We start from the raw sequence: 22,746 nt of genomic DNA, 5'->3' as shown, positions 1-22,746 counted from the left end.
TGGAGGGAGGTGGAGGGAGAAATTTGGCAACTGCCCTCGAAAAGACGCAGAAGGAGAGGAGATGATTTAGTTCCCGAGACGCAGCAAAGGACTCACACTGAGCTGATCTGCAGCCTGCTGAGAATCCATCAGGATCGCGTTCGTCAGGATGAAGATGGAGGTTTTGTACCGGATGAAGACGGCCGGCGTCGTCGTGTTGATGCTGTGTCTTCATCACATGTCCTTCTCTTCTGCTCAGGTGAGTGCAGGTGACTCTGACAACAAACTGTAACTGTTTGTTACGCTGCTTCTACTGACCGAGGCCCAGAAATTCATCTCATCAGAACCCAAAAAAGTTAACTGAGTCTTATCAGGAACAATCAGTAATCACATTACTTCAGATACACGTAGATTAAAGCACAAGTTAAAACAATTGTATATATTTATTGTCTTTTCCCTGTTTTATTGTGAGATTATGTCACTTAACTTCCTCGTGATGCTAAAATCCTTCAGATGAAATCATGTTTGATAGAAAAATGTGTTGAACTAAAGTGTGATGAAGAATCACAACGAGGCTTTTCTTCTTCTTTTGAGAGGTTAAAGGTCAAAGTGGACTTCTGTGTTAGAAAACACATACATGGTACAATTTAATTCATTTAATTTAGTCTTCCAAGTCAACTATGGACAAATTCAGTAAGTACCTGATATTGATCAAGATAAACAGTTTGCAGAAGTAAACAGAACATTTATTTTATTCAGATTTAAGCAAATTTTGTTTTTTCATGAAAACAAAGAGAGTTTAATTATTTATTTGTTTCTCTTCTCATTAACATTTATTCAGACTGCTCCTTTAAAGGCATTTTCATTTATAATCTAACAGTTGCATTTGTATTTCTCTGATCATGTGAAGTATTTTGTGATTTATCTTTAACTTGTTGTTTTTCAGGAAAGTTTTGCTAAATCGATCTTCAGTTTCGAGGCTTTTCTTTTTAAATAAACCGTAAAAATTTGATTAGAAAATGTGTTTAAAATGTGACAGAAATCCAACATTTCGTCTTTATTTTAACAGATAAAAACACATGTTTTAATAGTTATAACTTAATGGAATATAGGAAGTTTTGTATCTTACATTATAAAAGTTATATGACTCTATTAGAGCGGCTGCTACACGCTGATGAACAGCAAGTTAAGAGGACGGAATCACTGAAGGGACAAAAAGAATATGTTTTATGGCTTTTGTAACGCTGAGAGGCAGTTTGTGGTAAAACTTGTCGTTCTGAAAGATTTCATTCAGTTTGATGGCTTAAATAAATGTTTTTTGATTTCAGATGATTTTGATAAATCAGAAGAAAAAGTAAATAAACTTTGTGAATCTAATCAAGTTGTATTAAATCTTAATTATGTTGCTGACACTAGATCATTTTCTTTAAACAATAACAGCAGCCGTGACATCAAAACTAAACACCAACGTGAAATAAGATTTAATTTGCTGAAATATTTAATAAACTCCAGTTTCAAGTTGAGGTTTCGTTAACGTCCTGTTGCAGAATAATGTTCAGTCACCAGATTTCTGCTGCAACATGCTGAACTCAGGTTCACCTCGTCTGTTTCCAGCTCTGAGGGAAACAAAGGCCTCCGAACACACAAACCATCAGCTTCACTCTGCGGCGGCGGCGTCGTGGCGTGTTGTTTTGAGCGCCGTGTTTCAGCCGTCAGTGTGAGGTCAGCGGCCGGCTCACCGCCAATTATCAGTCAGGTGTCAGCGCAGCGGGCCGCGGCTCTGAAAACATCACCTCTATGTATAGAACTCACACCTGACACACACTGCAGACTGGAGACAGACGGCTGCTGGTCGTCTGGAGGCTTCTTCCTCTTCTGTTAGATAACTGGACGAGTGCAGACAGTGAGGGGAATGTTTCCCTCTTCATGAGACACCAGATTCACCAGGATCATTTCATGGTATATAAGGATTTGTAGGTTTTGAGGAAACTGTTAAAGGAAGAGTTGACCAAGATATGAAGGTTCAGTCATCGTCTCCTCCCTCCATGTTGGAAGTCTGGTCCACAAACGTTTCTGAGGCTTCACAGTGAAACAGCGTCGCAGCACTCCTCAAAAACACTTTGGGATCACAGTGCAGGTCAGGGCACGATCCCAGAGTGCCATCATCTGACGAGGCTCCACTTCTAAAACGTAAAAATTGAGAACCTCAAGATCCCAACAACATGCAGTCGAGCTCATTCAACCACTGTAGACAGAGTACATGCTCACACTTTTAGCTCACACCAAGTCGTGGAGCCATTTATGTATTTTTTGGTTGTTTTTTAGATTTTAAATCAAGTCTCCAGATGCTTCAGCTGTTTAGCAGAATGCTTTAACGCTGTTTTTCTGTGAAGCTCCAGAAATGTTTTGTGGACACTTCACCTGACTTTATATCATCAGCAGGAGGAGAGGAGGACTAGAAAACACAATTCACACCATATGGTCTTCTAAGGCCTCTAAGGATAAACATCAGGATACAAGAACTTGACCTGAGCACCAGAAACAAATGCTGTGTCTCAGTTCAGGTCTGCATCCTTCAGAGGAGCATCTGAAGGCTGATTACATCACAACACCACATGAAGTCTGTCCCAGTCTGAAGGCTCCTCCAGATGCTCCTTCTTCTCCCTGTTTCTGGAGGATGCACCGCTACGATCCTTCGCAGCCTCACATATCCCAAGATTCTTTGTGCGCCCGAGAAAGAAGAAAGAAAGAGAGAAAATGGCAACATCGCGTGGCGTAGATCGTCACTTTCGCGGGCCTGGGTGGCAGAAATCCTGACGTAAGAGTAAAACATCTGGTGACGCAACCAGGAAATGCTCCAAAGGCTAGACCGTCACATTTAACAACGGCTGACGAGGTTAACAAGGTCTCTCTGAAGGACTCGCCTTCAAAGACCACAAAGGCCGAGTCCTTCAGAGGATGGAGACCCTGAACTGAGACACAGCACCTAACCCTAACCCTGCTCACCTGATGTTCTCCAGCAGCATCACTCTGTCCTCTAACGTCTCCTCGTCTCCTCCACAGGAGTGTCCCTCCACCCACGACCTGGTGAACTCGCTGCGTCAGGTGGAGAAGATGTTGGCGGTCCACGAGGCGTCGTACCAGCAGGGCCTGCGCTCCCTCAGGAAGAAGATCAGCGCTCTGCACAACAGCACCATGGCCATCTTCAAGACCGGCGGTGAGAAATAGAACACCTGGTGTCGAGGTTGATCCTGCTGCAAACACAAGTTCTGTTTGTGCCATCGTGTTGTAATGTGAGGAGGGTTACAGTCTCCTCGTCGCTCCACACTGATAATCAATCATCAGATAATCAATCATCATGTGACATAAGCAGGAAACCATAGTGATTTATAAAACCTGACTTTGACCTGGGAATAATTTTATCTCTGAACAAAGTCTAGACTCGAGGTCAGTCATTTCCCAGCTATTCACTGAAAGACGAACACAGAAAGTGTTCTTCCACTGTCGATCTGATTGGTTAAAGTTAGCTGGCGATAGACTGTGATTGACAGATGGTTCGTCCAATCACCTGCCAGGTATTTTTATAAAAGTTGTGGCCATTTTCCTTCACAAACTGAGACAGTTGAGGCAGATTCAGTGAAACATAGAAACCAGCACATTTAACACTGAGGGGGTTTAATCCTTCACGTTCAGCAGGTTAATGTTTCTGTCTGCTCGCAGCATCCTGCACCAAACCAGAACCGCCCGCTCACGGCCGCAGACTGGGCCGAGTGTTTGGCATCGGGCATGAGGTCCACTTCCTGTGCAAGCCTGGCTACGAGCTGATTGGCCCGCGGACCCGAGTGTGTCTGGACTCTCTGAGGTGGAGCGGACAGCAGCCAATGTGCCGACGTGAGTACTGATACCGGACCGTCACTGTGACACTGAGAACTGGTTCAGCACCAGCAGTTTTACTTAAGTCTTGTTTTTCTTTTCAGGCCTCAACAACACCGGCAACTCCTTGGCCTCCTTCTCTCCTGCAGCTCCGTCCTCCTCCTTCCCTGCCTCCGCTGCACTGTCAGCATCCTCCTCCTCCTCTTCACCTTCTCCTCTCTCCTCTTTATCACCCACGACTTCCTCCCCGTCCTCCTCCGTCCGTCCGTCTCACTGCACTCACTTCCTGGGCTCCACCCGCTGCACCTGCGACGTGGGTTTCACCATATCAGGCCGGGACAACAACATCTGCACAGGTATGAAATATTTCTGACCAGCTATTCAGATTCTCAGAACTTCTGCTGAGGATTGTTTGTGTTCCAGATATCGATGAGTGCCGTCTGTTCCCTCTGGGTCAGCCGGGTCGGCTCTGCGTCCATCAGTGTGTCAACACTCCCGGCAGCTTCCACTGCTTCTGTCCAGCCGGCTACGACCTCGCCAGAGATGGCCGCAGCTGCACAGGTCAGGGTTCAAAGGTCGTCCCATCAGTGGAATCCTTACAGACGTTTGGACTTTGTCTTTGTAACGCACGTCTGTCCTTCTGTGTTCAGACATCGACGAGTGTGGCAACCGGATGCACAACTGCACAGCAGAGCAGCTGTGTGTGAACACCTTCGGAGGGTTCCAGTGTGTGACGGTCGAGTGTCCTCACATGAGGAACGCCACGTACATCAAGACGTCGCCGATGTAAGATGATACCGTCCTGACTCACATCTGTCCATCTTCTGGCAGCTTTCCTTCTGAGTTTTGCATGTTCCCTCCAAAGACAAACAGAACTGTTAATGTCGGGGTTCATGTCACCGTGTGTAGGGATGTTCTGATGCCATTCTTTCCTTCCCGATACCTTGTCTGGCTTTGTGTGCAGACATCTTTCAGCCTCCCTGAAATGTGTCTCACCATCTCACAGTTTGTGGAGAGCAGGTTCATCGTGTTCTTTCACGTGATGCCTCTTCAAATGTTTATAAAGCTGCTGGTGTTGAAATTAGCATCACCTCGTGTCACCAGCTGCACACTGAGCATGTGACTGTTTAACTGGTGGAGTTATCCATCAAATACAGCCGACATGTTTCTCGCTCCTGTCCGACCCTGCTACTTCCTGGTTAGCTGCTTAACTGGAAATCAGTTCTCCTGTGTTCACTTTTAGAGCAGCGAAGAAGAATTGATTTCTGCTGTGTGACTTTAAGCAGAGCTAAAGGAGTTAACCAGGAAGTAGACTCAGGGATGCGTTGATACTGAGACCTCCATTTTCTGCAATATTGGCGACATTTCTGGTAACGATATAAGATTCTGGTATCAAATCGGAATTTTCTGATTGCATGTTTCGGAAAGCCTGACCCAACAGGTGTGAACAGATCCAGAACTCTGAGTTTGACTTTGAGAGGAGTTTCACACTGTGACAGGAAACACTGTTCACTTTCTAACCAGCTCGCAGCTAAAGAACCGACTGAGCTACAGAGAACAGAGAGTAGACTACAATGAAGTTGCAAACAAAGTCAGTAGAGAAAGAATGAAAACCACAAAACTTCTCACCTCAAAAGATAAAATGTAAATGACAGGGAGAGCGATGGAGAGAGATTTGAAAACAATACGTTTCACCTCCATATCGCCCACTTCCTTTCTCCACCCGACACTTAGCCTCCCTCCTCCAGCAGCGACCGGCTGACAGTCAGTCTGAGGTTTGGCCTCAGGCGCCCAGCTGAGGTCTCCAGCTGATCAGCTGCTGGCTGTCAGAGGCGTTAAAACATGTTTGTGGGCGAGGACGGCAGCTAAATGTGTTTACCAGAGCGGGTCTGATTTATTCCTGCAGCTGAATCATAATTGTGTGTTTTACTAATGCAGGGAGGACGATGTTGGGTTAGGGGTCATGTGTAGTGTTCATTCTGCTGGAGAGGATCTCAGGTAAAAAATCAAGACAACTGTGAAGCCGTAAAGCTCCAGGTGATGTAAATCCTGTCACCTGTCCAGGTGAGCAGCCAACAGATACACAGAATCATTTCCTCTCAGTGTTTGTTTCCCTTTCGGAGAATATCAGAATATATTCATTTCAGGAGACGATGGTTTGTTCAGATCACTTTGGGATTTGATTTGATGTCTCCAAACTGGGCGAGACAAAAACAAACAGAGTCTCTGGAGAACTGCAGCGATTCAGAGATGTAGAGGAGAAGAAGAGGAGGAGGAGGAGGAGGAGGAGGAGGAGGAGGAGGAGGAATAAATTCCCACCCGTTAAACCACAACCACAGATCGTTGAAGATATAAATAGTTTTTGCTGACTGATGTCTAACCAGTCATTCCCTTTACTGGATAATACACCCCATGAACCGTGCAGGCAGTGGAACCCAACAATCATCCTTCAGTAAAAGTAAAGATATCGTGTTAAATTATGAGTTTGATATAAAAACCATCTCAATATAAAACCACATCAGTAAAGTACATCAACAAACAAACACACAAGCTAACAAAGTAGCACGTATTAAGTTTTGCTGATTCACCAGTATTATTCCCAATTGTTCAACAGATCCATACAGATAAACACATTTAGTCTTAAACAGTATTTTATGATTGAATGATGACAAAATGGCAAAAAAGGTTTTGATGTATTAATGATTTGGCAGCCGTTTGATTGACAGCTCATTTGAACAGATACGAGCTTCTACGCCCGTCTGAGAGCCTACAACAGCCAATGAGTGATCGTGTAGACTAATGTTTCTCTCGCTCTTCTTTCTCGTCTCTCCGCCTCAGAGCTGCTGATGAAAGAACTCCTCGACGAGATTGTCTTGAGTCAGAGAATCCAGCAGAAAAGAGGCTGGATGAAAATCTGATTGACCTTAATCAATAATCTTTCCCCCCGTTGTGTTTCCAGGCGCTGCGAGAGGAACCCGTGCATGCTGGGAGATAAAGGATGCACTCAGGCTCCGAGCTCCATCTCCTTCCACTACCTGGCGGTGGTGTCCAACATGTCAGCACCTCGCGTCCTCTTCAGGGTGTCTGCAGCTCGCGTGCTGGGCGACACGCTGCGGTTCGGCCTGGCTGGCGGCCGTGGGCGGGGCCACTTCAGCGTGCAGCGGTCCGGGCGGCAGACGGGCACCCTCCTCCTGGTGACGCCCATCAAGGGTCCCGCCACTCTGGAGGCCGAGGTGGAGATGAGCGAGCTGGAACACAACTCCCTGCTGGGGCGCTACCTCACCAAGGTCACGCTGTTCGTGTCTCCGTACGAGTTCTAGAGGGAGGAGCGATGAGTGCCGGGTTCATCAGGGTCCAACTGGGTCCGGTACTAATTCAATACTCAGTTAAACCAGTTTAAAGATCCTGAAGAACTTTTACAGTCCAACTGAAATCACACATCCTCCTAAATCACATCAAAGTGATTTTTAAATATATTGTTGATGTTTTTGGGTAATTTTATAGTCAAAATGCTGCTGAGCAGCTTCAGGAGGACCGACCGGGACCCGTCTCAACACCGTGTCCAGATCTAATGTAACATCTTTGGGGTGTAAACGAAGACGTCCAGCAAAAAGAAGAAATGTTCAATCTCTTAATGAAATAACACGCACTGAAACTTCAGTTGGACTTTAAGAATAATGTTGATTGTGGAGCCATAAGATGAATTCTGATTTTTGTATTTAACACAATATCAACACGTTGAATTCTCTGAACATTAATCACACCCGAGATGTGACTTTGTGCTTGTTCCTTTAAAGTTAAAGTTGATATAAGAGACATTATGTGATGAAAAAACTGAGAAGTCTTTCAGGGGTTGAGGAGAAGGAGGGCAACAAACCACTGAGTGTTTCTGACTCGCTGTATCTGTTGAGCTTCTTCTGTACAACTATAACTGTTTATAATCTGTGTTCTTGTAGACGTTTGATGTGCGAGTTAAACCCAACGGAAGGATTTCACAATCACAGAAGAATGAAACGATAAAGAGTTGGTTCTGTTGTTCAGGACGACCAGCAGCTGTTTGGGTTGTAAAAGATTTTATTTTATAACTAAATGAATAATTTCTGCTTCTGATGCATCATCGTGACAGTCGAGTCGCAGGAAGCATCAGTTTATAGTGTTTCACTTTCAGCAGCCGTCGTTTGGAAAGAGATTTAAAACTATTTGTTTTAAATCTTCTGCAACAGATTAAAATGTTTTTAATCTAGATTTTGTTGAGGATTTTGTAAATGTTTTTGAGAAAGTGTTTTGTTGGTAAAAAGATCTCGAGGGATTTATCTTTGAGAGGCAGACGCTCGCTCTGTCAGATGAACTTATAATGATGCATGAGGAGCCGGCTGTGGCAGGATGTTTGCTCTGTCTGCGTTTCTGTCTGTATTCTGATTATTTTGCTAAATTACAATAATAAACATGTTTACCCTGACATTACGTCCTGAGCAGGTCTCCGTCTCTTCTGTCAGAAGCTGTAAATCGTCCACGGAGGTATTTTTGGATGTTTTGGGACGTTCATGTTGTAAACTGTAGTTTTCTCCTGCGAGGTCGACGTGTTTTGATGGTTGGAGTGAAGAATTTAGCGCAGATCTGCGAGACGGCCTGAAGCCTCGACGGACCAGACACATGCAGACATACAGTCACACTTTGTGTCTGCACACACATTCTGACACACACGTATAAGACAGAAAACGCACAACAGGACGTCTACATGAGGACCAAACACACACATACACAAACTCATACATCTGTGTGTGATGTCAGATTTATAGATTAACAGACGACCAGATAAATGTCTTAAGAAACTTTAAATAAACATGACACAACATAAATGTCAAATAGAGCTGCTGAACTACGTCTGCCAGGTCGTACAAACAGTCACAAAATAAAAAAGGAGCCACATTTGAGAAGCTGCAGGCTGCTGCATTTAGCTTCTGTTAGCTTATTAGCGCATGGCTCAGTTACATCCACTACAGAGGCGATTTACACTACAGAGGCGATTTACAGCCGCTCTGACCAGGGATATGACTCCGGGGACGAGAAGACACATCAGGCGAGGACAGAGAGAGAGAGTCGGACATCATCAGCGTGTAGAGACAGAATATCTTCATGTTAATGTGAACTGAGGATTGATTTGGACCGAACCAGAGGAGACTGTGGAGACAAACCAGAACTGTTCTGGTGACTCAGTTTGTGTCCAGTTTGAATGAAGTGTGTTTGACGATGAGTTAACGAGCAGATTAAACTGTTTTCTGTTAAGAAGGAAACTAGAAAATAAGAGTAAATTCATTACGTTTATTTCATGTCAGCTCGGTTGTTTCTTTTTGATAATGTGAGTTCACGTTTTCAACCTTTCAAACTTAAAATCCTGGCCACATCTCTCACATTGCTCCTATAAATTCCTAAGTTATAAGAGCAGACGAGACGACTTTCATACCTCAAACACTGATATATAAATAAAATGCTGCAGGAAGTAAAGAAGAGCTGAAACAATGGGGGGCTGCGAAATGTAACAAGTGTGATTTGTAATTAAGAGACACGAATATGCAAAACCACAGACGTGTCTTCTAATTAATTCAGAGGATTAAAGACATTTTCCTAAGTTAGATTTATTTGTAGACTTGACAGCATCATTGTATTTGTCTGACTGCACTTTGTGTTCCTCTTGAGACAGAAACAAAGATGGACGACAGTCTGATAATCACACTGAATGCTGTTTTGATTTCCAGGCTGCTGTTCTTCTTTCAGAAATACGCTTCAGACAATAGAGAAAGAATGTGGAGATCAATTAAACCGTCTACAAACAACATTTGCTCCACAGACCTTCAAAAATAACAGCCTCATAATCATCTTAAATCTGTGTTTTATAAGGTTTCTGTGCATTCTGTAGCTAGAAGCTTTGGACCTCCAGGATACAAAGCTGGATAATAAGAATTAAAGACTTTACCTCAGGTTTTTCTCAGGTTTTTAAAGATGTTTGTGGGATAAACAGACCAGACAACAGAATAGAAACCTTGCAGACTTTATTATTATTAACAAACTGTCCAATTTTCATCTGTACAGAACAAAAAGAAACCGAAAGAGAACAGAAAAGTGGACAGGGATCAAATCAATCAGATGATCAGAAGCTCCATGGATTCAGACACAAAACATTGTTTACAAAAAGATCTTCATCATCACAAACTTAAAAACAAAATGTTCTAGTCATCAGCGCTCGGGACAACGAGAACAGCGAGGAGCCGACCGGAGATCACACAGCGTCCAGCGACACAAAGTCTGTGGGCAACACACACTCAAACACACACACAAACACACCTCGTCCATCTCACACACACACACGCCCACATGCTCCTCTGCTGGGTGCTGCAGGGGCTTCTGGGATGTTCTGTACAGCGGGATCCCTCGGCGGGACGGTGAGTAGGCACGCTTCGATAAAACCGACGTCAGATGGAGAAAAAAGTGAAGGCAGTTCAACGAATCAGGACGTCTCATTTACAAGCAGGAGGGCAGCGCTCACCACAGCAAGCTTCAACAGTTAGAAAAGAAATCCAGAGTACAGGCTAACTGCACGGTACGTAGTTTACAGTATGTCATCACTCAGTATAGTACACATGTACACATGATCGACTCGAGCTGGGAGAGAGACCGTCTCAGTGTTTTTACATCAACACCTTTTCAAACAAGACTTATCTGTTGTCACACCGAGACCAAAAAGCTCGACGACACCGCGACTCTGACGTCCGATTACACCGAGACCTCGACGGAACCGTTCATGAAGAAGGCCGTCAGCTGCAGCAGACAGGAAGTGGACCTTTGAGCCGTAATGATTTGTTAAATCATATTTTTTTAACTTTTGTTCGCTTTTGCATGAATCTGGTTCATCTCTTTGCTCCAAGAAGATTCACTCTGAACAGGGACGTCATGCTGCGATGAGATCCATCGCTGCCTTCTGAAAACTCTCATGTTCACACCTGATTATTATAAACTAATGCAGGACTTTACTGAACCTGATGTGTCGATTCAGTTTGAAGTTATAATGAAACGATTGCGGACATTCAGTAACGTCATGTTACGGGGGAACTCTTCAGTCGATACGTCTCATCCGTTTCGACTGCTAAAATTCACAACACTTCTGTTTGAGCTGCTTTCTCTTCCCTGAACTCACGATGACGCGCTTACACATCACCACGGTAACCAGATGATCTTACATGAATAAGATAGGCATCATCCATGACTTTCACATTTCAGTCCGGAGGGTTGTGGCCAATAAATCTTTCAAATAAACAATATTGTGATAAAAGAAACAAATTTGCTGCTTTTTGTCTGTCATGAAAGTTAACTGTTGGAGGTCAAGCGACAGCTTTGAAGCCGAGCTGACTACACTTATAATCATGATAAAGGAAAGTCTTCATAGGCTGCGTCACACTGCGATCAAACAGTCTGAACTTCACATCCATATCACTGATCGGGTCTGAAAGCACCAGTGGTCGTCCCAAAGTATCATCACATTAACGATAAGGATGTTCCTCCTCATCGCCCGGGTCGCCCAGGTTCTGATCTGAACATTCAGAGTTTAACAGCTGCTCATCAGGTCCGGTTTATCATGAGCCCCAGAGAGGCGTTCACTGCCATACGTTAAAAATCAGCTAGCTGCTGCAGTAGGTTGATGCTCAGAAGAAGCCAAACCTTCACCACCTGCATCCTCCCCCATATCCTCCCTCCCTCCCTCCCTCCTCCCCCCCTGCAGGAAGGAGGGACGCTCGCAAGAAAAGGCAACAGGAGAACATTCAAATCATAGAAAAAAAAGAAACAAAAACTTTGACCATTAGTAAACAAATAAATAAGGCTATGACAAAACAATATATATATATTTATAGATATAAAAAGAAAGAAAAATGTGCAATGATTCCAGTATCATCTTTACACAAAATGTTCACATCTCTATAATAATCTAGAATCTTTTCATCTCTTTATTCTGTTTTTTTTTTTCCTGCATTGCTCTCAGCTTCTCCGTACCAACCAGTGCGACAGCAGCAGCCGCCCTGCCAGCTCATGACTGGGAAAAAATAAAAAAGAGCCAGTTCATCCAGTCTGTCTGCTCCACACCCAGTCCTGCTTCAGACTGGGATCACTGGGTCACAGCGGCGCCAGGCGGCAGGCGAGACGCCAAAAACACGTCCCAACCTGCTGCTGCTGGTGGCTGGGAGCAGCAGGGGGACGTGGTGCGTTTATGGCACAGGTAGGGCTGGGAAAAAAGAAAGAAAGAAAGAAAGAAAAAGAATCGGACTGCATTAGGAGAGAGCTGAGGTTGCCAGGTCTGCCTTTTTTTTTTTTTTAAATAAAAAGATAAAATAACCACAAATAAATCCTGTTGTAGGAGAAGAGATTTGAGCGAGACGGCTGGGAGTGTTTGTGATGCGTTAGCCCCTCCCCCTTCATCTCATCTGTGGCTCGGTCGAGGGCTGGCTGGTTGGCACCGCCCGCCTGGCAGTCCCATGGCAATAAAATCTAACTAACACACACGAAAGAAAAGAAAAAAAAAATCCAGAGCCAAACAACCCCAAAGACCCTTAGCAGGCGGACAAACTAGAACAATATGGTGGTAGAAAGACAGTTTCTCTCTCACACACACACACACACACACTCCTCTCACACACACACCCCTCACACACACACACCTCACACACACACCCCTCTCACACACACACGAGCTGTAGTCATTAAAATACTGGAGTCATTAAACCGCTCTATACATGAGCATTTCCCGTCCCGCTTTCTACACATTTACACTTAACATGATTTCATTCGCCTCCCTCGCTCCAACATCTTGACCTCTGACCCCGTATCATAACAACCCCCCTCCCTCTCCTCACCCTACCACAAAAAGGGGGAGGGGAAATAAAGTGGTGTAATACTGCATCTGCATCTACATCAGGTGAGAGCGGGGTTAAACTGCAGGAGGACCCGGTGCTCTGTAATGAAGCTCAGGAAGAGAAGAAGAACATGAAGAAGAGGAGGCGACAGTGGGCGTGGCCTCTGGGAGAGTGGGCCGGCCTCATGTAGAAGTAGAGCAGGTGAGTCACTGATCAAGCCCACTTTCTGCAGTAGGATTGTGGGTAATGTCATTCCAGTAATGGGAGAAGAAGGGTGAGGAGAACTGAAGTGGCGAATGGGAGGAGGCGGGTGGAGCTCTCAGGGCCGTAAAGAGAGGGAGTAAATGAAGGTGGAGGTTCTATTCAGTCGTGGTCGTTTTTCTCCTGTGGGTGTGTCCTGACCCCAGAGTGGGCGGGGTCTACCTGTCCTTCAGCTCCTGAGTGACGCGTTTGGTGAACCTTCCACAGAGCAGGCCCATCAGGAAGAGCAGCGCCACGCCTGCACCAATCACAGTCAGGATGTAGTTCTTGGATGGTGATGTCATCACCTGCATGGCCAGGTCTGAGAAACCATCAGCAGGAGCCACCTGACAGGAAGTGAGGACGGGATGCAGTGAGTCACATTATTATACTTTATGTAGCATACTTAATGAATTACAAAATAAAAGCCCCTTTAAAGCAGATATTACACAGCTTAACTGTTTAATGTGGCTCATTAAACAATGAAAAATAAAAGGTTTTTAAATTTAAGTACAACTGACCAATTTCAAAATAAAGGACCATTTTAAACAGATCTCAATTAATTGACTGTACAAACAAGCTCAATGAATCACTTTCAAAATAAAACTAAAATTATGACATGACGTTTGGTGCTCATTCCATCCATTTCAAATTGAAAGTAACCTTTAAATCAGATTTCCTGCAGCTTATTAAATCCATTTCAAAATAAAAGGATCTCTTTTAAACTTTTCTTTTACAAATTTAAAATATTTAGCAAAGCTTCACTCTTTCAAATAAATGACAAAATAAACCAATTTGATTTATCTCATGTCTCCAACTTAAAAGTAAAAAAGATTTAAACTGGATTTTAGGAACAAATTTTTGATCAATAAATAAAAACGATGAAAGGATTTTTTTAACAAGAAGGAGAAAAAAACAGATTTTGAGGTTAAAGTTTTGTCATTGTTCGAGCTCATAGAAACAACTCTCACTCATTGACTGTAAATCGTTTTAAAAAACACATGTATGAATCAGTTGTTCACAGTTCAGTGATGTTTGTTAAAGTTAAGCAACATTTTTAGGAAACACGTCCGGCCTCCTCAGCTGGTCACCTGCAGGACTCGTCTACAGGTTGAGGTGAGTGGTTGAGTTGGTTCTGTGGTGTGAAGCGCTCAGTGTGTCTCCTCTCTGTCACATCACCTCCAGCTGTGTTTTCACAGTGTTCAGAGGGTTTCTACTGACAGGGTGAAGGGTGAAGGGTTCATGTACCTTGGCAGCGTAGCTCCACATGTCGATGCGATCCTGAAGTCTCTTCTTGCACTCCGGCTGCAGACGAACACGTTTGTCCTGCAGCGCCTCCATCAGGCACGACATCTCTGAGGAAGCAACAGGAACACAAACGAGGCTGTGAGACATTTAGTCTGTTTAACACTGACGCTGCCCTCAATAAACACATAGGTTTTATTTAAACTAATTAAGCTGCCACGTTTCATGCCAAATGTTTTCTATGGAGGATCTACAAATTCATCCGTCAAAGAAAGATTTTCATTTTATATCATCATTTCTCTATTGCACTTTATTATTCAGGGGTTAAAAGCTCCTCCTTGAACCAGCACCTTATCGTGATGGAGGGGTTTGAGCACCTGAATGATCCTAGGAGCTATGTTGTCCGGGGCTTAATTCCCCTGGTAGGGTCTCCCAAGGCAGGTCCTACGTGACGGGTCAGACTAAGATCGGTTCAAAAGCCCCTAATGAAAGATGGAACACCAAGGAAGTTTACGTCCCCCCAGATTGGCGTCACTGGGGCCCCACCCTGGAGCCAGGCCTGGGGTTGGGGCTCGCAGGCGAGCGCCTGGTGGCCAGGTCTTTGCCCATGGAACCCGGCCGGGCGGGGAGAGAGGGGCTGAGCTGTCAACTGATCACCACCTGGTGGTGAGTCGGATCCGCTGGCAGGGGAGGAAGCTGAACAGACCTGGCAGATCCAAACGTATTGTGAGGGTCTGCTGGGAACGTCTGGCGGAACCCTCTGTCAGGGAGATCTTTAACTCCCACCTCCAAGAGAGCTTTGACCAGATCCCGAGGGAGGTTGGGGACATTGAGTCCGAATGGACCATGTTCTCCAATTCCATTGTTGACGCGGCTGTCCGGAGCTGTGGCCGTAAGGTCTCCGGTGCCCGTCGTGGCGGCAATCCCCGAACCTGGTGGTGGACCCCGGAAGTAAGGGATGCTGTCAAGCTGAAGAAGGAGTCCTACCGGGCCTGGCTGGCACGGGGGACTCCTGAGGCAGCTGATGGGTACCAGCAGGCCAAGCGGGCGGCAGCACGGGCAGTTGCGGAAGCAAAAACTCCGGTCTGGGAAAAGTTTGGGGAGGCCATGGAGGAGGACTACCGGTCGGCCTCGAAGAAATTCTGGCAAACCATCCAGCGCCTCAGAAGGGGAAGCAGTCCTCCATCAACACCGTTTACAGTGGAGGTGGGGAGCTGTTGACCTCAACTGGGGACACTGTCGGGCGGTGGAAGGAATACTTCGAGGATCTCCTCAATCCCACTGACACGCCTTCCATCGAGAAAGCAGAGGCTGGGGACTCAGGTTGACCCATTCATCACCCAAGCCGAAGTCACTGAGGTAGTCCGGAAGCTCCTCAGTGGCAAAGCACCGGGGGTGGATGAGATCCACCCTGAGTACCTCAAGTCTCTGGATGTTGTGGGGCTGTCTTGGTTGACACGTCTCTGCAGCATCGCGTGGCAGTCGGGGACAGTGCCTCTGGACTGGCAGACCTGGGAGGTGGTCCCCCTATTCAAAAAGGGGGACCGGAGTGTGTGTTCCAACTATCGGGGATCACACTCCTCAGCCTCCCTGGGAAAGTCTATTCCAGGGTACTGGAGAGGAGAATTCGGCCGATAGTCGAACCTCGGATTCAGGAGGAACAATGCGATTTTCGTCCGGGCTGCGGAACACTGGACCAGCTCTATACCTTCCACAGGGTGCTCGAGGGTTCATGGGAGTTTGCCCAACCAGTCCACATGTGTTTTGGAGAAAGCATTCAACCGTGTCCCTTGTGGCAAACTGTGGGAGGTGCCCCGGTCGGAGGCCCTCTGTTAAGGGCTGTATGGTCCTTGTACGACTGGAGCAGGAGCTTGGTTCGCATTGCCGGCAGTAAGTCAGACCTGTTCCCAGTGCATGCTGGACTCCGGCAGGGCTGCCCTTTGTCACCTTTGTCATCACAGGCGCAGCCACGGGCCAGAGGGGGTCTGGTCCGGGAGCCACTGGATTTCATCTCTGCTTTTTGTGGATGATGTGGTCTTGTTGGCTCCTTCGAGCCAGGACCTCCAGCATGTCCTGAGGCGGTTTGCAGCCGATTGTGAAGCGGCTGGGATGAGAATCAGCACCTCTAAGTCCGAGGCCATGGTTCTCGACCGGAAAAAGGTGGCTTGCTCCCTCCGGGTTGGGGGAGGGTTCCTGCCTCAAGTGGAGGAGTTTAAGTATCTTGGGGTCTTGTTCACGAGTGAGGGAAGGATGGAACATGAGATTGACAGCCGGATCGGTGCAGTGGCCACAGTAATGCGGGCGTTGTATAGGCCTGTCGTGGTGAAGAGAGAGCTGAGTTGAAAGGCGAAGCTCTCGATTTACCGGTCAATCTACGTTCCTACCCTCACCTATGGCCATGAAATTTGGGTCATGACCGAAAGAATATGATCCCGGATACAAGCGGCTGAAATGAGTTTCCTCCGCAGGGTGGCAAGGCACTCCCTTAGAGATGAGGTGAGAAGCTCTGTCACCCGGGAGGAGCTCGGAGTAGAGCCGCTGCTCCTCCACATCGAGAGGAGCCAGCTTAGGTGGCTCGGGCATCTGTTTCGGATGCCCCCGGGACGCCTCCCCCGGGAGGTGTTCCTGGCATGTCCCGCCGGGAGGAGACCCCGAGGAAGACCCAGGACACGCTGGTGTGACTATGTCACTCAGCTGGCCTGGGAACACCTTGGGATCCTCCCGGAAGAGCTGGAGGAAGTGTCCGGGGAGAGGGAAGTCTGGGTGTCCCTGCTCAGGCAGCTGCCCCCGCGACCCGGCCCCGGATAAGCGGACGAAAATGGATGGATGGATGGGTTAAAAGAAGTTATATTTTAGGTCTCAAAACTCCTAAAACAAAAACTACCAAATGTCAAAAGCACTTCGACCAAGCTAAACTAAATGTGTTATAGTGACATCTCATAAAACATTCTTCTTTCCAGCATTCAATTTTGGATGAAGTGTTTTTCCACTGGATGAGATTTTCATGTCCAAGTCAAAGCTGAGTTGTGTTTGTTTGTGGACTCACGGCGGCCTTTGCCAGGTGGGATGGCTGCACACTGGTGTTTGATGTCCAGAGCGCAGGCTGTGTGGAGGACCGGGTCGACAAAGATGTCCGCCTTACTCTCCTTCAGCATGTTCAACACCTCCTGCAAGAGCAGGCGAAGGGGAGGGGACGGGGGAGAAAAGGGAAGGTGGAGGAGAATGAACATGAGACAACAAAGGAGGAGGATTTATACTTTCATACTTCAAAAGGTGAGATTGATACAGGCAGGTAAACTGCTCATCAATATTATTATCATTGTTGTAAAAGGAAGCTGGTCTTAAAAAATGAAAATAAATTAGTGGCTTTGTGGACTGAACGTTGGGACACTGCGATTTATGCTCCACTCTGTGATCAGTGAAGGCAGCATGGGTTAGTTTACCTTCTTGCATCCTTCCTGTTTGATCTTCAGCAGGTTCACCTTCAGACACTCCTCCACCTGCCCCGTCTGCTCCTGAGCTGCTGCTTCCTCCGGACACAGTCTGGAAATCTGAACCAACACAAACATCACATCATGTTTACTCTACAGGCTACTTGGGGAATATTTCTGGATCATTTCTGGATCAGCTGCCTTCAGCTTCATGTGTTATCATCACCCCCTGTTGGCCAGACAGCCGTATTACAAATGATTCCAGGTGAGTCCAGTTTCTCATGTTGTGTACCGGCTCCATGATAAGTACTTACAGAACACTTATAATACTAAGTATCCACCATGATCTGATGTTGATGGAGCAACATTCAAGTTGTTTACAAGAAATTCATTCAATTTGATGTTGTGTGCCAACAGGAAATGAGCTTTTAGACATTACGTCAAATTTTAAAATGAAACACACAATATGAAACTGACACAGACTGAAGTGAAAAGAGGCTGTGGCTCAATTAAAATATCTAGAAATGTCATATATTTGCTCCTGAAATCACAGACAGATAATTGACAGTGTGACGCTAAACGGTGAAATGAGACGTTGAGACTTTGTGTAAGAAGAGAAACTGTGCGAACCTCCTGTGTGCAGTGGATCTGCAGCTGAGGGTCCAGTCTGTAGTCCAGCGCCGACTCCTGCAGGATGACCCGGATTTGATCCTCGCAGTCCGGAGACAAACGCTGGGACAACAAACTAAAATTATCAATACTTTCATGGACTAAATTATGAATTTAAGAACTTTCCAAACTCAGCGTTTTGATATGAGACACATAAGATCATGTTTTGATCAAATTGATTTTATATTCTGTTTAAAACAGTGCAACACCAAATATCTGCAGATTCTCCTGCGACATACACAAAGATCATCTTCCACCCCAAGAAAGAACGTATGAAAACAACAAGAAGCTGACGTGGAAGTGAGGTGGAATCAGTGTGTCTGACCTGGTCTGCGTATTTGAGTTTGAGGCAGGAGATAACTTGACCCTCCAGCTCGCTGTCGGCCGTCGCCTTGTTCAGGATTGGCTGACAGAACTTTGGGATGTCGGCTTTACACGCCTTCCTCAGCACCGGGTTCAGCCTGTAGTCTGTAGACACACAAACACACTTTCAGCAGTTGTACTTTTGATCATCATGTAATAATATTGGATTAGTGTGTGTGTGTGTGTGTGTGTGTGTGTGTGTGTGTGTGTGTGTGTGTGTGTGTGTGTTGTGTGTGTGTACCTGTGTTCTGGGTGATTTGTCTCTTGGTGATCATCTGTTTGCATTTAGGATCCATCAGCTCGCTGTTCTTGTTCTGTTTCAAACACTGAAGAACGTTCTTTCCTTCGGACTCTGTGCAGAACCGCTGAAACACACACACACACACACACACACACACACACACATCTGCTGTTACAAACAGGAGCGAACACAACAGGCTGCATCATTTATATTCCACAGACATCCAGCTTCAGACTCATAGATCAGTTTCTTATCAGTGTTGTGAGAATTCAAGCAGATTCTGAACATTTAAATCTCATTTGTTAAAGAGATACGATGTTGATGTGACTGTTGTTGTTGATGGTTCTGGCCTACCCTGATCATGTGCTTGCAGACTCTCATCAGCTGGTAGTCCAGTTCAGGATCAACCATCTCCACCTCCTGCAGCTTGAAGATCCGCTGGTGGCAGCGCTGAGTCAGCTGACGCTTGTTCTCCTTCAGACACTCGATGACCTGGAGAGATGAAGAGAAACACATTTGATCGTCAGTAAAAACAAATGTGACGCACTCATGTTAGAACGTTCTTCAATTTCAAAGTTAACACAAAGGTCTTGTGTTTACAGTCTCAAGTGTGACGGAACCAAAGTAACTGCTCATCACCTGGACTCACTTTACATCCCTCAGAACGCCATCAGGTCACTTCATCTTCATCACCGTGTTAAGCACAGCACACGTTATTTTAAACCTGAGTAATATTTCAGTGACTGTACCTGAGTACAGATTTTTGCTTATTATTTTCACTGAAATCTTTTTTTGCTGGGTGCACCTACAAGATTTGCACCCAATTTTCATTTTGGGGTGACTAGAAGTAGAGTAAGCAAACACAAAGGTCGTGTTGTGAATAAAATACAGTGATGAACAGCATGAAGCAGAAACTTCTGTTTCTTGAACTGACATGGAAATGTTTCTCAGTGATAAAAACAGAACACTATTTTACACTACAGCTAACATTATGTTATGTCTTCACATCAGAAGCCTTTTAGACAAACTGCAGTCTTTTCACACCAGTGTTGAGGTACAATGACAAACTTCCAGGAGCTGTCGTGTGCAGCAGCTGACCTGAGCGTTGCCGAAGGCCACGTTCTGACACAGTCTGTTGATGTCTTGCTTACAGGAGTCGTACAGCTCAGGCTCCAGGCGGATGTCCTCGGACTACAGAGATTAAAAAGAGGATTTTGTGGATTTAATAGAAAAACACAGTCAAAGAAAACACACAAATTTTTCATCTGTGCAGGAGAGAAAACAGAAACTCAGGCCGGCTTCAGGAAACATCACCAGAGAGATAACAGCTTCACAACAAGAGCTCAGACGCTTTTAAAATGATCTGTTTGCTGAGTTACACTTGACTGGTGAGGTAGACAGTCTGTTGTATAAGAAAATGTTTCTTAAAAGGTGTCCACTTACTTGTGGCATTTAGTGCATTTCTTCAAATAGTAAAAAAAAAAAACATTTCCTACAGTAACCTGGTCTACTGTGATTGGACTTCCTGTCTCTGGACAGCAGCTCTACCTCTGTAAGTGACAGTGAACTAAGCAGACGTTAGACTGGACCGCTGACTGTCTGTGACTGTGTGTCAGTGAACGTACCATCTCCACCTCCTCCACCCGCAGCTGTTTACGACACTTGACGGACACTCGCTGCTCCTTGGCATCCTGCAGGGTGTCGTTCCTCACCGTGGTGCTGAGACAGATCACGACATCCACCCTGAACGACAGGTAGAGAACAGGTTAACGCAGCCCGTCTGACATCTATCTTATAACATGTCGACTTTACACCTCGCTGAAGATGTTGATCAGGTGTGGAAGTACTTTTGTTTCATGCTGGATGGACACAGTCAAAACAGCCGACACTGAAGTACTCCAGAGTTTTAGACCATAATTCAAAAAAGACACCTGAAACAAGCCGTTCCTCCAACTAGCTTTTATGAACTGTTTCACGATTTATAAAAGTCAGTTTTGATTTTTTTAGAGGATCTGTTTTTTTCTGCTGAATGTCTTATGAAAGACAAATTGCCGTATGGTCCCTTAAACACCGTCTGTATGTGTGTTTCTGTTTCTTACTTCTTCTTGATATTGGGACACAGTTTGAGGACGTCCTCCTTGCAGGCCGTCTTGAACTTGTAGGAGAAACGGAAATCTTTGATCTGGATCTGTAGACAGACAGACAGACAGATGGTTAAACTGTGGAGAGAGATGATCTTATGTGTTTGTTTTTAATATGTCAACAGAAAACTATGTAGAATACGATTGATATGATAAGAATATTTTCCCATTTGTATAATAATAATAATAATAATAATAATAATAATAATAATAATAATAATAATAATAATAATAATAATATAATATATTATTATTATTATTATTATTATTATTATTATTATTATTATTATTATTATTACTACTACTACAACAACAACAACTAGACAGTTCCCCGCCAGGAAATCGCGAGAGTGGGCTGTGCGCTTTGCCCCGTGACAAAAAAGCAAACATGGTATCAGCAAAGTTTCCTCACCATCAAGCGGGAAAAGCCTTAAAGAACACACTCATCAAGTTTTGTGGTCCTAGTTTCAGAAATGTGGTAATAGGAGCGAGTTAAAAAAGGGTGCAGTTTCATAAATCCTCCTCCCGATTTACATTGGAGTGAATGGGCCAGTTGAGAGCTACTCTTGTCGGTTAGAGGTAGATAAATCAAAAAACGTAAATCCTACCGATAAAGTAGAAACATTGGGAGAAAGAAGAAAAGTGTGGCTACAACTATGGAAAATATCACTGTTTTTGAGCCTAATTTGTGGCCGGGACCATCACCGAAAGAGAACATTTGTGAGAGATTTTTTTTAATCTCCGCCACCCTGTCAGTTGGCGCCCTCCACTCTGCTGCACGAACATTCCGCCATACACAATCATTGAAAACCCCTGATTTTTTCCAAAATCACTCACCGTCATTCAAGGGTCACAGTTCAAAAACTACACATCGTAGGAAAAAAGTTCAAATACATCTCAAATACACAGGACTTGTGCCTACATTTTAAAATTTGAATGGTGTTTCTAGGTGAACGTATGCCAGAGCAGGAGATGTTTGAAAAACGTCGCAGATAGGGACTTTTTTGACCTCGTCCCATTCATTCCTTATGGGAAATTTTTCGCAGTTTTTTGAAAAATGTATATTCCGGTGAGAAGCAACAGATAGATAGCGACAGAAAAAAGGACACAGGATGAAAAATAAGAAGAAGAGGCGCGAGCAATAATAATAGTGGGCTGTGCTCCTATAGCTCTGCAACAGAGGTGTCCATAGTGGGCTGGCGAGCACGGCCCACTAATAATGTTGTATTCCTGATTAAAGAGTACAGCTCAGTGAGATTTGTCACTGAAGATAAACAACAAGCTCATTGTTTCTGTTCCTGCTGAACTGAAACGTCATGAGAACACATTTCCATCAGTCTGCTCACCAGCTGGAAGTGTGTCACTCCCACCGAACACTTCTCATTCATCTCCTTCTGGTGTTTGTTCTGAACCAAACAGTCCATCAGCTCACCGGTGTCGATCTGATTATCAGCTACCTCCTAACAGACAGAAACAGACAGCTGTAATTCAATATTAGAAGAATATGTTATCTAATTATGAAATGCATCTTGATCTGGCACAATTTCTGGGAAAATCAATCAACAGAGAAACAGTTTATGGACACAAAGCTTGACGAGGATGTTTGCGTTTGGTTCATCCGGTCATAATCATATAAAAATCAAATATTGCCATGAAGCAGTTTT

At 45.0% G+C, this 22,746-nt stretch overlaps 2 protein-coding genes across 4 annotated transcripts in view; one reads left to right on the top strand and one right to left on the bottom strand.

Annotated features, from left to right (window-relative positions):
• Window positions 1–95: 95 nt before the first annotated feature.
• LOC115586216 (fibulin-7-like) lies at window positions 96–8,324 on the top strand. The gene is made up of 7 exons (XM_030425050.1): window positions 96–238; window positions 3,043–3,196; window positions 3,700–3,870; window positions 3,957–4,208; window positions 4,276–4,413; window positions 4,503–4,638; window positions 6,812–8,324. Exons 1-7 carry the CDS (start codon window positions 149–151, stop codon window positions 7,170–7,172), a joined length of 1,302 nt encoding a protein of 433 aa, XP_030280910.1. The 5' UTR covers window positions 96–148; the 3' UTR covers window positions 7,173–8,324.
• Window positions 8,325–9,885: 1,561 nt separating this feature from the next.
• Window positions 9,886–22,746, bottom strand: part of glg1a (golgi glycoprotein 1a) — a 41,660-nt gene continuing 28,799 nt past the window's right edge. For all 3 annotated transcript variants that reach the window (XM_030425100.1, XM_030425101.1, XM_030425099.1), the window contains 12 exons: window positions 22,429–22,542; window positions 21,041–21,129; window positions 20,567–20,684; window positions 20,040–20,132; window positions 19,296–19,433; window positions 18,942–19,065; window positions 18,663–18,805; window positions 18,299–18,400; window positions 17,681–17,788; window positions 17,284–17,404; window positions 14,241–14,347; window positions 9,886–13,339 (listed from right to left, as the gene is read on the bottom strand). In XM_030425100.1, the coding sequence (XP_030280960.1) occupies window positions 13,172–13,339; window positions 14,241–14,347; window positions 17,284–17,404; window positions 17,681–17,788; window positions 18,299–18,400; window positions 18,663–18,805; window positions 18,942–19,065; window positions 19,296–19,433; window positions 20,040–20,132; window positions 20,567–20,684; window positions 21,041–21,129; window positions 22,429–22,542 (1,425 nt within the window). In that variant the 3' untranslated portion in view covers window positions 9,886–13,171. The remainder of the gene's footprint in view (window positions 13,340–14,240; window positions 14,348–17,283; window positions 17,405–17,680; window positions 17,789–18,298; window positions 18,401–18,662; window positions 18,806–18,941; window positions 19,066–19,295; window positions 19,434–20,039; window positions 20,133–20,566; window positions 20,685–21,040; window positions 21,130–22,428; window positions 22,543–22,746) is intronic.

This window comes from Sparus aurata, chromosome 8 (genome assembly GCF_900880675.1).
Source record: "Sparus aurata chromosome 8, fSpaAur1.1, whole genome shotgun sequence".
NCBI classification, from domain to species: Eukaryota; Metazoa; Chordata; class Actinopteri; order Spariformes; family Sparidae; genus Sparus; species Sparus aurata.
The sequence above is the reverse complement of the archived record's forward strand: the minus strand, read 5'-3'. Positions and strand labels throughout refer to the sequence as shown.

Bases quoted from the DNA above. Each gene is read 5' to 3' on its own strand.
- LOC115586216 (XM_030425050.1), top strand. From the start codon at position 149: ATGAAGATGGAGGTTTTGTACCGGATGAAGACGGCCGGCGTCGTCGTG. The intron at 239-3,042 runs GTGAGTGCAGGT...TCTCCTCCACAG, and splicing joins TGTCCTTCTCTTCTGCTCAG to GAGTGTCCCTCCACCCACGA. The intron at 4,209-4,275 runs GTATGAAATATT...TTTGTGTTCCAG, and splicing joins GGACAACAACATCTGCACAG to ATATCGATGAGTGCCGTCTG.